The sequence below is a fragment of the Ornithodoros turicata genome, chromosome 8 (genome assembly GCF_037126465.1).
Source record: "Ornithodoros turicata isolate Travis chromosome 8, ASM3712646v1, whole genome shotgun sequence".
In the NCBI taxonomy this organism is placed as follows: Eukaryota; Metazoa; Arthropoda; class Arachnida; order Ixodida; family Argasidae; genus Ornithodoros; species Ornithodoros turicata.
The window spans coordinates 39068148-39081624 of NC_088208.1; the positions used below are offsets into that span (position 1 = coordinate 39068148).

General features: G+C 43.1%; 2 protein-coding genes across 3 annotated transcripts; one reads left to right on the forward strand and one right to left on the reverse strand.

Annotated features, from left to right (window-relative positions):
* The first annotated feature begins 1015 nt into the window (after nt 1–1015).
* LOC135367295 (small ribosomal subunit protein mS26-like) lies at nt 1016–2064 on the forward strand. The gene is made up of 4 exons (XM_064600498.1): nt 1016–1352; nt 1412–1549; nt 1612–1735; nt 1794–2064. Exons 1-4 carry the CDS (start codon nt 1090–1092, stop codon nt 1971–1973), a joined length of 705 nt encoding a protein of 234 aa, XP_064456568.1. The 5' UTR covers nt 1016–1089; the 3' UTR covers nt 1974–2064.
* A 257-nt stretch (nt 2065–2321) lies between these two features.
* Nucleotides 2322–12124, reverse strand: LOC135367292 (conserved oligomeric Golgi complex subunit 3-like). 2 transcript variants are annotated; one of them, XM_064600491.1, is made up of 21 exons: nt 11960–12124; nt 11472–11606; nt 11340–11401; nt 11110–11275; nt 10962–11036; nt 10790–10882; nt 10479–10726; nt 9615–9833; nt 9441–9546; nt 9330–9363; nt 9051–9211; nt 7806–8034; nt 6421–6506; nt 6262–6294; nt 5674–5763; nt 5490–5610; nt 4739–4821; nt 4477–4611; nt 3731–3937; nt 3555–3653; nt 2322–2553 (listed from the first exon to the last, which is right to left on the reverse strand). In XM_064600491.1, exons 1-21 carry the CDS (start codon nt 12113–12115, stop codon nt 2518–2520), a joined length of 2574 nt encoding a protein of 857 aa, XP_064456561.1. In that variant the 5' UTR covers nt 12116–12124; the 3' UTR covers nt 2322–2517. The 2 variants fall into 2 exon arrangements, with proteins under 2 accessions (XP_064456561.1, XP_064456562.1); XM_064600492.1 differs by lacking the exon at nt 6262–6294.
* Nucleotides 12125–13477: the final 1353 nt, after the last annotated feature.

The window sequence follows — 13477 nt, forward strand, 5'->3', positions numbered from 1 at the left end:
TTCCTCGTCTTAAATGGTTGGGGTGGTCGTCTTGTCGAATATGTACTACGTTTTGTTTTGTGGATATAACGGAACAGGCGGTGAAATGTGGGGGCCTTTGAGGTCCGTTGGTTTTGCTTACTAGTTGGACGGCTACTTGATGCGTATGTGTCGAAAAATATGAAAGGTCGGACGGCCACGAAGGTGATAGAGAAGGCGCGAAAAACGGCAGCAGCGAAAGTAAAAATAAAATAAAACAAAATAAAGTAGAGACCAACTTGTTGCAGCTTTTGATATTGCACAGCGAGGCTGCTAATTACGTTTAAACAAATCCCGAACCAGACCTAAGTGTCTGAACAAGGGTAGTAAATATAGCTTCCAGGGTTCATTTGAAAGTGACAGTAACACCGCGCCAGCTTAAAAAATGACGGAATAGGCTACGCCACACTGCATAGAGAACAGCGATTTTTACTATATTTTAATATACGGAAACAAAATCCATGATTTTCGAGAAATCCTAAATATTATTTTCGAAATTTTCAACGTGTGCACTACCGCTGGTACCTTGTACAGCGCTGTGAATTTGTAATATTTTTTAAAATAATTTTTTACTGGAAAACCCTGTTCATTTCTGAGTTATTTTCTAGTTGTTTTGTGCATACTTTGCAGCATATTTCGTGCAATACACCTTAGCATCAAGAGCACATTACTTTTTTACATTTGTTGTCATTATTTATTGCCATTTGGTATCAATCGCCATGCAAGCACCCACTGGCGCGCTTTTTGATTCAGCAGTAGCCCCGAAACCGAAACAAGAAGTTTTCAAACCATTCCAGATGGCGCTGCCAAAGAGCCGATTTTCTGGACGTCGTAGCAATGTTGTAACGATTAGGAACGTTCAAAAATTGTAACTAAATGCAGCTTTCACAACATGAAAGTATTAGTAACAGAAATTTTATTCATTTTTTTATCGTTAGTTGGTTGCTGTCACGAACTGGTTATTATTGAAATCACACGTGAGCGATCACGCCTGTCGCTACGTGTGTAGTGTAAGCCGTGTAAGCGGTGCAAGTTGATGTTTTGAAATCAACATCTCACGCATTTTACACGATGTTGGGCTCATTAGTTATGAAATTAAGCCGTTTGTCTGTCGCCGATGCGACGTATGGTTATGTACTTCGACCGGTACCTCAAATAGCCGGTGGTCTTCAACAACAACGCTGGAAAGTGTCCAGAAGGAGGAAGCCCCGGTGGATGCCCATAGCTCCGAGCAAGTTGTTCAACATCATTGAGCGCAAACCGCGAGATCCCGAGGAAACCCAACAACTCGATCATCTATACAGGATGTACAAGACGGAGATAAAATCAATCATGTAAGAGTTCCTGCACAGGCTCGCAGACGAGCGAGTAATTGATGCCGTCTATTTTACAGTAACTACTTCGTAGGTGAGCATAAGAAAAGTATTGAGGCAGCAGACAAGTACTCCGCTATATCCATTGAAGAAGTGAAGGAGCAGGAACGGCTATTGGAGGAAAACGAGAAAGAGAATCAGCGGGTCGCAAAGCTGAGGTAAGAGATCAAACGGAACCTGAGGTCTTTACGTAGCTGTCTTTCTTCCTTCTTTTTAAAAGAGCGGAATGGAGAAAGAAATTAATGGAGGAGAGAGTTGAGGAGCTTCTCAAAATCGAAGCAGACGCGAAGAGAGAAATGGAAGAAAGGAAGAAACAGATCGAAGAGATCGTCAGGCGAGAGAAGGTTAGCATTGTGTATAACTTAGCTGGACTTCGATGTTTACTGATTGGTCTCCCTGCAGGAACAGAGCGCCACCTACGTCACCCTGGAAAAGCTACAGGACGCCATTGAGTTTGCGGTGGAGAACCCCGTCAGTTACAACTTTGCCATAGACCTGGAAGGAAACGTGTTATGGGAGGGGACACCACACATGCAAGTGCAATTTCTCAAACCAAAGCAGGAGAGTTCAGCAGAAGCTTGATAGTTGCCCAAAGCAGGATGTACATTGATAGTAGGGTTGGTTTTCCAGTGTAATTTTTGTGTTGACATTGAAGTAAATCAATAATGTTTTAGCATGTGGTCATTGTTGTTTGGATTCTAACTTTGAGTGAAAGTAAATTTATGTCATTGATCCCAATGGTTTACTGCTACCACACAAGAGATGTCACTGTTCTCGATGATTTGAGGTACTCCGGTCAAGGTGGTCAGACTTCGCCCCCCAATTTATGACAGATAAGTTAGAAATGGTTAGGGTTTCACAGCAAATGGTTCAGTGGATTTGTATCTCACGAAGTACACCACCCGAGAATATGATACAGGTAACCTGGAGAAATTACAGCATCCATAACTTTTATTATTATGCCCAGAAAATATAGGACCAAGAGCTCTGCGTAGAAATAAATTAGACCAGCCAACCGTAGAGCACTGCTATTTACATATTTACACCCGACTATAAATATACTTTTCAACTCTGTCCGTCTCGCGGCCTTTTTAGAAAATGCCCACGTGGAAGTGTTGGGAGTTGGTCACTTGGTCTGGAAGGACGTCAGCATGACATTAACCTGGAAAACAAAGTGGGATACATGTGACATCTTACCAAACTTAGGCAATTGTACTAAATCACTGTTTGTCTTTACAATTCTCTGGCTATGCCACAAAATGGCGGTCATGACTAACGCCCCGGGTTTCCCGCGAATCCGCGAAATTTCGCGGGATCCGGAATTCATCGTGGGGAATGCTTCGTTTGGCACGGAATTTCACGGAATCCCTTATTTTTACGGGTGTGTGGATATTCGAGTTCTCGAATTCGAATCGAAAATTAATCACTCGAAATGTTCGATTCGCGAATCGAATACCCAATATTCGGGTTTCGGAATACCATTCGACTATTGCCGAATATGAACAACACCTCCCGAAAGCGGGCTTCACCTGATGCTTCCCTGCACGAGGTGAAGCCTGCTTTACGAAACTGCCCATGATGCAGGGCAGGACCAACACTGACAGATTCTAGTTTAGCTTAGCCCAAGTTTATTGTGCATACTTTGCTTGAGGAAGGGGTGGTGTCCCTCCCGTGTGCAGTTTAGCGGTGGGACGGGGGGATTTTGATTTGATGTACTCTGTAGATGCTGAAAGATCTTTCAGCGGGCATAAAATGATTCCAGGCGAAACAGACCGCATCACAAGATATCGTGTATATAATGCTGAGCCACAACAGTGCTCTGAATCTGTAATTTTATAAAATATTTTTGTTCCCACATTATTTATTTATGGTGACATTATCCAGGAAAATGAAGTGTGTCCCGTTCCAAGCAGCCATTGACACCTTGTCGCGGAAAATCGCGAAATTTTACAATTCGGTACCGCATAATCTGGAATTTGCCGCAGCAGAAAACCAGGGGCTGTAGCCATGACCTCTTGTAACCCCGTGGACTGCACTGGGCTGTTCCTCGGCACTGTGCTGAGGAACAGTCTGATTCAGGGTTTTTTGGGGTTGAATTCCAATGATGGGTTTTGACTCCTAAGGTTTTAACTGTACAGACAGAATTTGTTAGAAATTGGTTACTTGTTCCACGGACGGGCAAGCAATGATGAGCTGATCTTCTTCCAGAAAGGTGGACTTGACTATTTGGTTTAGACTCTCATACGCTGCAAGGACCTTGGTCTGAAAACACCAGCGTAACAATCTAGCAGTTAAAAGAGCCGCTCGATATACTTCCCACTGTCAAAAGTCAAACGTACCTTGACCGGCTTGAAAAGTATCTGTTCCGTGTCCCTGTTTGCGAGATACAAGGACATGCTCCTCTGAAGTGTGCACAGACTTGCTTTGAGGTGGCGATTGCTGCTGCTAACAACGGTTGCCACGGCGTCCACTGAAGCAAAGGGCTGGTTGCGCAAAATGACCCCACGTGTAGGCTCGTCGTGTTGAACTTGAAGGATCACGTTTGCCTGAAATTGCACGTGTGTATTTCAGTGCAATCCAGTATATTTAGAGCCTGAAGTGGTCGGGGAAATATATATTTTTTTCTTCTCTATATTAGGGGGTAAAAATCGGGTAAATATTACATGTGCTCTAAATTCATGCGAATTCGGGTGGAAAAACTTCCATTACGCTAAATTCGGGGAGAAATCGGGCTCGGCGGTTCGGTAGTAACTGTACCGGTTTGGTAGAAAAGGTGATGTAAACTGAATTTGCTGTCAAACTAGTTAGTGATTCTTCCTACGGACATCTCGGTGAGGGCAATTTGCCGGGTAAAAATCGGGTTTTGCCCCAAGGGGGCAACCTTGAATTCGGGGTGCAAATGCGGGGAAGAATCGGGTTAAACCCGAAAACTTCAGGCCCCAAGTACATTCCAGTTATGTGCACTGCCCCAACAAAGCTCCGAAACAACAATTCTACAGGTCTAAGTACCTGCTTTACACGGTAACAAAAAAAAAAAAAAAAAAAAAAAAAAAAAAAAAAAAAAAAAAAGAAACTGGATGTTTACCTTGTCTAGGAATGGCTGTAAAGGCCCAATAAGCATCTGTGCTGTGTTTGCAATGAATTCTTCACACAGGGTTTTCAGCTGATTGTCCACAGCTTTCTTGGAGTCGATGAGGTTTTCCTTAATTTGTAACGTCCCCTAGTTCGTAGGAACGAAATACCAGCTTGTGTGAGACGTAAAGAAACTCATGTATATATAGCGTTTACAGCTCCCTGGTTCGATGTAAGAGAATCGCAGAGACCAAGAATGAACTTAATGGGTTCACCTCAAAAACAAATTCCCATAATGCGTTGTTTGTTCCTATAGAAAATAGTTTGGACTTCTTGTGGTACAAACTGAGAGCGGCCTCTGTAAGAGAAACGGACAATTCCTTTAGAATGACTGGCAAATAATCGCAACTGATTATGTGCTTTGTGCAGCTCCAGAAAGTTTCAAACTGTTAGTCAGATTCGCTGAGGTTCACAAAAAGTCTGCGGACTTGACCATTCTGACAAAAATTTAGAAGTACTGTTCTTGATACATTTTTGATAAATTGAAAAGCACGCATTTGATATCGGAACAGAACCTGGGATGTGTGGTATACCCATAATGGGAGCTTTCCAAGGTGTCTATTTCTCTAGCAAACTAACACACAGCACAAGTTAAAAAAATATATAACATGCAGCAAGACTTACAGCATCATAACCCAAACATACTACAATACATGGCAGCAGCTTCCTCATCTAGGAATATGATACAACTTCATGTGTAGTAAGGTGGAATTATCAGTGAACGTTTTTGAATTTTCTGAATAAAAGTTCAAACTTTGCCAACTTTTTCCAATTTCAACCTCAACTGTTTCATGACATCACTAATTACAACATACAGAGTACAAGCTTATTGCCTATGTTCAATTGCTCGGAAGAAAATACTTGATAACCTATTTCAGCCCTAAGTAACAGCATTCTGACATCTGCAAAATTTTCTAAAAACAATAATAAAAATGCATTTACAAAGATATGCCCAGCTAGACATACCTCTTATCCTTGTAAAGTCTAGGGAGGTCTCCTTGATTGCAAAGTCGATTTGGAAGGGCGCAATTTGTTCACGTAGAATCAGGAGGTGCTTGATTTGGAACAGTTCTCCATCCAGGGATGTCTGCAAAACGGGCCTTTACAGCACAGACTTTGTAAAAGATACGGTAGGAAGTGTTGAGACTACCTTCTTTTTCTCAATTGCCTTTCCTGCCACATCGAGAGATTCGATACACATTGCTAACACTTCTTGACTAAGACCTTGGAAGATTGTTTTCTGGAAAAGAAGCAGGATATGACGAGAAAATTTCAGAAACCTCAGCAACAACATCTGCACAATATTCGATACTATATGCAAGATTATTAAAGCCCCTAGCTTTCGGTATTGGGAAATTAACATTTCCGCGAAGTGGTATTTACAAACCTGCAGGGTTCTGTGGGTAAGAGGAAACAAACAAACAAAATTTAAAAAAAACACGATTCTGAGGAAAAGCAGCTTTTGAGAGACATGGCTGTTTCCACAAAATTTTGCAGAACTGCGGAAAGCTAGGGGCTCTCAAGATGACAATAAAGGCTTCAAACTGTAATGTGTTTACTGGTGGAAATCTGAGTTGTGGATGCAAGAGTATGGAAGAGTAGATGCCACTATGCATGCAACGTAGTAGACAAGTAGTAGACAAAAAGCCTGGTTAGAAGATAGAAATTTGTGCGTGTACAACCTCAAGCTTTGTTGTGCACAATACCAGCCCCCGAGAAAGTGTTACAGCCAACATACCTTTGCACCAAAACCTGTACCACCACAAGGGGTCTGTTAAAAAGGGAGTGCAGTACTACATGTACAGACTGTTCAGTCTAAGGCCACGAATCACTGACTGTAGCAGTCTAAGTGGTGTATATATGTCTGTCAGCAAACAAAGGTAGCTTGAAAACTTACATCCAGACAGCGATACAATTTGGATAGGCACACCAACGTCCTGCGCACCGTCGGGTACCACATCCCATGCAGATCGGCTGGAGAATCTGCAAGGATAGTGTAAGATAGAGGTACAATAACTGGAGGAGATAAAGAGATGGAAAAGGCTGTTCTTGAGAACTGCGTTGAAACTTATTTTGCACTGTTGTCTGTCCATGTTGTCCATATTATCACTACTCAGCATTCACCATATTTATTCGTGTATAAGACACAATGTGCTTCTACAACTGACGAATAGGTTACCTTGTATTTGAGCAAAATAGTTTACACACAGAATGGGATAAATGCACTCAAGCGACTGGTTACACTGAATTTTGAAAACTACAATTTTTAAACATATTACTCAGGTAATTCATAAACAAAAGTTGGTTAGATCAGTGTTTAGTCAAAATTCGAGGTAAGTATTAAATACAAACAGTATATATACGGAAATATAAATACTGATATCTAATATTTGTGATGTACATTGCTTACTTGTGTCAAAACTACACGATGGGACATGGCAGGAATTTATGGTTACCGCAATTTCAGAAATCTTGTATCCTCCTCATATACTGTGGGTAAAGCCCCTAGCTTTCTGCGGTGGAATACTATTGACTTTTCCGCGAAGTGGGATTTTCAAATCTGTGGGCAAGAATAAACAAGCAAAAAAAGAAAAGTGCAGCATTCAGCACAACACATTCAGCTGTGCCAGCATTATCAGTGGCGTCAGGCACTGCAGTCGCGACTGATCATGTTAAACTTTCGAAAATGTTGCGGATCAAACGAAATCCTTACATAATTATGTAAGATATCGTATACTCCACAAAAAACTGGTGATCCCGAGGGAAACAACAGATTCCATGAAATATGGCCAATTGTGGCCATGGAAATTTGGAAAGCTAGGAGCTGTAACAGTGGACGGCATTATTAGTAGGGCCTGACTTTTTAGGGTTAAACCTGTATCCGCCCGATATTTACCCCCCCCCCCCCAAACGAAATCTGTAAAATTCGGGTTTAACCCGAATCTACCCGAAAACATCCGGGTCGCGTGGCACACTCATAAGCGTGCATTAAAATAAAGTTTGATAACATTGCTAAACATTAGTTCCATGTTAAGACAACAAAACAAAACAACAAAACAAAACAAACAAAAACAAACAAACAAAAAAGTGTATTAAACAAAAAAAAAAAAACACCCGAATGCACCCGAATTCCTGACGACAGAATATGCCGTAACGGGATTTAACCCGAGTACACCCGAATTTTCGAATGAAAAATATCACCCGATACTTACCCCCCGAATTTGGCCAAAAATAAAACCCAAAAAAGTCAGGCCCTAGTCATTAGGCACAAGGGGCACGTACATCCTTTGCTTTTAGTTTCATACTGATGCACCGTTGTCTGGACAGGACCTCCGGCTTCGGCAACGTTCTGCGAAGATGATACTTGTAGGACGGCCGGCTCCGTGTGGGTGTCGGTTGTGGTCAGAGCGCTGTTAATTGGAATGGAGCCTGAGGACCCAATGGAGACGAGAGATGCCCTGGAACTGGAACGGCTGAGGCTGTTTTGAGCCGCAAGGCTCTCTGCAATACTCTGTGTGCAAAAGTGACGCGCGAGTTAGCGCCCCCTGGGGACAATTGCAAGCAGTAAATAAACATGCATCTGTGTAGCACGGTACGTAAATGTATTTTATGCCATCTGTGTTGAAAGAATCTCGCCAAATACTGACAGCATGTTTTGTATCTAAGAGCTCTTAGGGAATTGAGGGAAATGAGGGTCGTTGGCAGAGCTAAGGAAATAAGGGACATTAGGGAAGCTTTGGGAATGGGGAGAAATTGGCAAAATTGAGAAAATTACGATTGTGAATACTAAGTGTGTCCGAAAAATAGGGAAATTAGATTCATGGAAATAGTGCAGTTTCTCATGCTAGTAGGGGGACTAGGAAACTTGGAGACAATGAGGAAACTAAGGGGACTGGGAAGAATAGGAATGTTAGGAGGACTAACGAGACTAGGACAGTTAGATTGAGACAGTTTGGAGAAATTGTGGGTACTTGGGTATTACGTCATCATCAAATAAAGTTGTAATCAAATTAGAAGAATTGAGAAATTCTTCTAATGGATTCTTCTGGAATTCTTCTAATTCTTCTGGAAATTGAGAGGAATTGGGGATAACAAAGAAAATCTGCAAACTTGGTGGGTGCAGAAAGGAGAAATTCCATAAAGCAGTTTGAATGCTACTGAAAGCAAAAATGACAAATGTGTACTTTGTGCTTTAATCTTATTTAGTGATGCAATATCTAATCTAGTGCTACTTTTGCTCACCAGTGTCAGAATTTACAACTTCCATCATGCATTGCAAAACTACTTGCACCCAAGCCTTGAGTGCTCTGAAATGTCCGTTTGCCAAAGGGAGCCACCCAAAACCCGATGGGGTGCCACCCCTGCATTGCTCACTTTTCTACAGCAACCAATGTAAAGTGGCGGGTTTACACTCGACCAAAAAGTATGGAAGAGGGCACCGGAGCAGAAGTTTGCACATTCTGTGTATTCTTGCTCTTTTGTTGGCTTATTTCATTATTGTGACACTGTACAAGCAGAGACACCTACTTCCATCATCTCTAGCTTCTCTGGATAGGCTAAGTCTCCAGGAGCGGGATTGTAACCCAAGATATCGGTTCGGATGTACACCAACGTCCTGTACACGAGCCTTTCTTGTACATCTTCCAACATCTGCTGAGCAACTTTTCCGAATGCTTTCAACTGAGCGGCTGCAAAAAAAATGGAACCATAACTGACACAATACCTTAGTCAGAATCAACATCGTTGTTTAACTTTGTAGCGTGCAAGCTCCTTGTCCTCTGGTGCAAGCCAAAACTGGTTACTCACGACTGGCAACAATGTGCTGCTCCATCATCTCCACCTGCAATGCGGACAACAGGAATGCCTTACAACACAAAAAAAGAAAGCGGGTCTATCATGTTCGGCGCTTGCAATCACCTTCAGTATGCTGCACAATTCTGCCAGTGTCTCCAAGTGGTTGATGTGGATGATGATTGGCCTAAAGACATCGTAGAGTCGACCGCAGAGCCGTCCCAGAAAATCGCTGCAAGACAGAACCCCCGTGCTGAATGTCGCTCCGTGGACGTGACGCAAGCAAAAAAGTTAACCCACTCCAGCTGTGCCGTAACCTTTGCGAAGAACTGCATGTACAGTTGGTGCTCGTCCTCGCAGAGGTGGATGAGGAATGCGCAACCGCTCCGCACGAGGGCGCAGTGGTCGCGCTGGTGCGTCTTGGCCAGGTCGTCTATCGCCGTGGAAACGCTGGGACCCAGAAGTGTCTCCCGCTGGCTGAAGTAACACTGGTGGCAACTGTCCAGCAGTTCCTGGTATCTGCACAAATTAGAGGACAGCAGTCCATGAACCTATGGGATGTGTCTTTCATATCAATTGTAATAATTAATCAATTAATTAAATAATTAATTAATCAATTCATCACTTAAATAATTAATTAATCAATTGTAATAATTAAAATGGCTATGAAATAATTAAATAATAGAATACAATAATAATAATTAAAACAATGATAGTAATTAAATGGCGTGAAAGGGCTACGATCAATGAGCCACGCTCTGGTGGTCAGTCCGGGGACTATTTTCTGTCCATCTGCGGGTTCTTTAACGTGGGCTGAGCTGTCGGCACACGGTACCACAGCAGGCAAACGAATGATGAAATGAGATTCTAGCTCGTCTCTTTTCTTTATGCTCAGCATTTTAAGTGCTGATGTTGATTAGATAGAATGGCGTATTATATGCAGGCTAGCTGGTGGATAAACTCCACGATAGGCAAGCCTGAGCGGTGGGTTCCGTGTTCCGAGCCTTCGTATTGCATTGTTTACGTGTCTTGCCCATCGTTCAGGCTTGCTAATCATGGAGTGATGTTAATTAGATTTGTCCGTCACTTGCTTCCTTGTTTCATTTATAGCTAACATACAAAACATCACTAAGAGGTAAAAAAAAAAAAAGCACAAACACTTACTGTGACCTCTTCTCGACCCTGTCTTCGATTTGAGCCATCAGGGAATGTATCCTTGGTGCGTGCGTCCGAAACTTTCCGTACAGGAGCGCAAACGCGTTCTCGCTGGAAGACAGGGCGTCACACCTCGACAGCACTTGTTGCGTGGTGTGTTGTAGCGTGCTGGTAACGTAAGAGCGGATCATTCCTAATGCCTGCCACTGCAGGTGGCAAAACCTTGCCAGGTACACCGCTGCTTCTTTGTACTGAGGCTACCAAAGGAAATCGTGAGTAAACATACAAGTCAAATTAATCAATTGGATACCGAGTTTTACATTTGCTTCCAGGTATCCGATGCATTCATCGAGCCTCGTCAGGATGGGGACAAATCCTTCGCTTAGGACGTTAATATCTAATGACCCGATTTTCTGCAAGAAGAGCAAAGGCTAATGTCACATACAATTGTACATACGTATTTAGAATGAAGACGCAGAGCAGCAACCTTACCTGTGAAAGTTCATCAAACTCGGAAAAGTACCTCAGCTTCTCTGCTATGCTCTCGGCAGCGTTCATGAGCTTCGACTGAAAATCAGTCGTTATGTGGGTAACCATCTCCATTTGGTGACGTCACAAAGTGATGAGGCGATCAACGTACCTGATCGGCGAGCAGCTGCTCGCAGGCTTCATGCAGAGCATTTGTTTTGTTGGCTACAAACAAGTACTCTTTTTGAAGCATTTCCAGCTGTTCCATTGACGTGTTGATTTCTCTCAATAGGTCGCAGCACTGATTGTGATAGGCTGTCGCTTCGCACACGTAGTTGCTGCAAGAAACAAGATGTCACGAATCAGACCATGTCACTTCCAGGCATGAAGCTACACGCTTACGTGTAATGCTTGTCATTTTCTGACGACATTTGTTCTTCAACTTGAGAAAACCAGCTAAGAAACTGTACGGGAGAAACAATATTTTAAACGGCCGTAAAATATCAAGAAAAATAAAAGTAAGGATTCACTCACTTGTTGGGAGTTTGTAATGTGAACTTCTCCGTCAAGAACCTTCTTAAGACACTGAGGCATGTCTGTCCTTCCAGTAGGCGCACTTGCGGTGTCACCATCAGGCTCCGGCGTGATAGGAGGTTCCTTTAAAACCATCTACAAGATACCAACGATCCCGTCGATTAATAAAAACTGTCAGACGATCCGGATCTCCTGATCCGTTTAGAGTCTGCAGACGGCGCACGTCTTATCGTGTACCTCGTAAGACACCAAATCGGCAAGTGAAAACGAAACACACTATCAGCTGACTTATATTTATGCTGTCTTTCAAAGTCAGCATCTGAAACGGATAAACCACTAAAGGGGAATGATAGTGGTATGTAATAGCATACTTAGATCGCGTATAAGACGTTTAGAAACGGTGGACGAGCTAGAACATAGGCTGACATCGGCGATCGAGCTATTGCTGCGAGCACGTAAGCGGCAAAGGAAGGCCGATTACTACCTACCCCACTTGGTAGGGGCCTATTCGAAGCATAGGCCATGAGTTCAGCGATCCCTTCTCTTTGTTTGTCAGTTAATGGAGCTAAAGGACTGTGTGGATCCTCCCAGTTGTCTATATTATCCTTCATTTCCTTCGTATTTACACTCGCGACGGCTGCCATGTTGCCACATTTACGATAGCATGGCAACAATGGAATAGGAGTCGTAAAAAGAAGTTTGTGCACATACTTAGCTTATAATGTGCATATTTATACATATTTGCGCGTATGTGAGTAGGAAAAATACCTGATACTGTATTTTCAGAAGATAATACATAAATATCAAGTATAACGTAGCGGTGTGGCGCTAGTAGCGCTGAAAGCGAAAGCGAAACTGCCAGGCGTGGGCGAACAGCAGATAATCTACTATTTAGCAGAGTAAGAGGCAAGCGAGCTGGTGTATTTATCTTTTTGGTGCACTTTCGGTGATGTCGGAATTCATAACTTGCGCAGAAGCTAAGGACAAGCGGGACAGTCTCGCTTCTTTCTTCTGCTTCTCATTTTTTGTTGTTTCAACGTCAACGCGCAGTGCTGCACTTCTGCCTTACTAGAATTAAGCAAAACGTTTCGTACGTTAAACATGAATATTGAAGGTGAAAACGATTAATACGATGTAGATTATGATACATATGACTTCTGCTGTTCCCTCGGTGGATCTAAACGGGTCGAAAAGACACGGCGTGTGACGGTAGAAAAGTTGAGCTTTGTCTTCAAGCTAACCTGAGACGCGTCATCTTCCAGTCAATAGTTATATTTCAATGTGGTGTTCGAACGAATGCAGCAGACCATCGTTGTCGTTTGCTTGTTTTTCAGCTGCCGCATACCCATCACGTTTTACATTCTTTGCGCTCTTCGTGCGCTTCGTGTTGTGTTCTCTGTCTTCTGCCCATTGCTCATTATGAAGTTCGTCCACCAGCTAGCCTGTATCTACGCCATTTTAGCGAATCAAAAACATGAAAACGAGAAAAAAGTCGAAAGCGCCGAACTGCAACCGAGTATCAGTCAGAATAAAAAAGGACGCAATCCAATCAACACACTTGGACATCTACGACAGACCATACAATGCGCTGCCTTGAGACGCAACCACATAACACTTGGCAATATCTAAATGCGATGCCGAAAGTCCCTATAATATCCCTATACAAGGCCCCCCCTTTCGTACCTGACAGATATTTGCTCCCCCATTTACAACTTCTGACAGGAGCAATGAAGGGGGCTGCGCTGCCATTCCAATTAAAAGATGCCACGCATATCTCCGTAAGGAAAGAAAAGGAAAAGGGAAGAGAGAGCGCTGTGGGGTCTGTAATGATCTCCAAAGGGGTTTCTCCTCAGTGGCGCCTGCGGCCCCACCACTGCGAGCTTCGGGGTCCTCGAGGTGCGACGCGGAGTCTTTGACCGCCATCGCTGGGCTTTCGTGAGGTGAGTAGCACTTCTGTCATGCACCAGCGGATGGCAACAGGTTACGTTGTGGAGCCCATGTGCTCG

What these genes read in the sequence shown, in the direction of transcription:
- LOC135367295 (XM_064600498.1), top strand. Translation starts at nt 1,090, where the DNA reads ATGTTGGGCTCATTAGTTATGAAATTAAGCCGTTTGTCTGTCGCCGAT. An exon ending in ACGGAGATAAAATCAATCAT is followed by an intron (nt 1,353 to 1,411) that starts GTAAGAGTTCCT and finishes TCTATTTTACAG; the next exon opens with TAACTACTTCGTAGGTGAGC. An exon ending in AGATCGTCAGGCGAGAGAAG is followed by an intron (nt 1,736 to 1,793) that starts GTTAGCATTGTG and finishes GTCTCCCTGCAG; the next exon opens with GAACAGAGCGCCACCTACGT.
- LOC135367292 (XM_064600491.1), bottom strand. Translation starts at nt 12,115, where the DNA reads ATGGCAGCCGTCGCGAGTGTAAATACGAAGGAAATGAAGGATAATATA. An exon ending in ATAGGCCCCTACCAAGTGGG is followed by an intron (nt 11,607 to 11,959) that starts GTAGGTAGTAAT and finishes GGTATCTTGTAG; the next exon opens with ATGGTTTTAAAGGAACCTCC. An exon ending in AATTGTGCAGCATACTGAAG is followed by an intron (nt 9,364 to 9,440) that starts GTGATTGCAAGC and finishes TCCGCATTGCAG; the next exon opens with GTGGAGATGATGGAGCAGCA.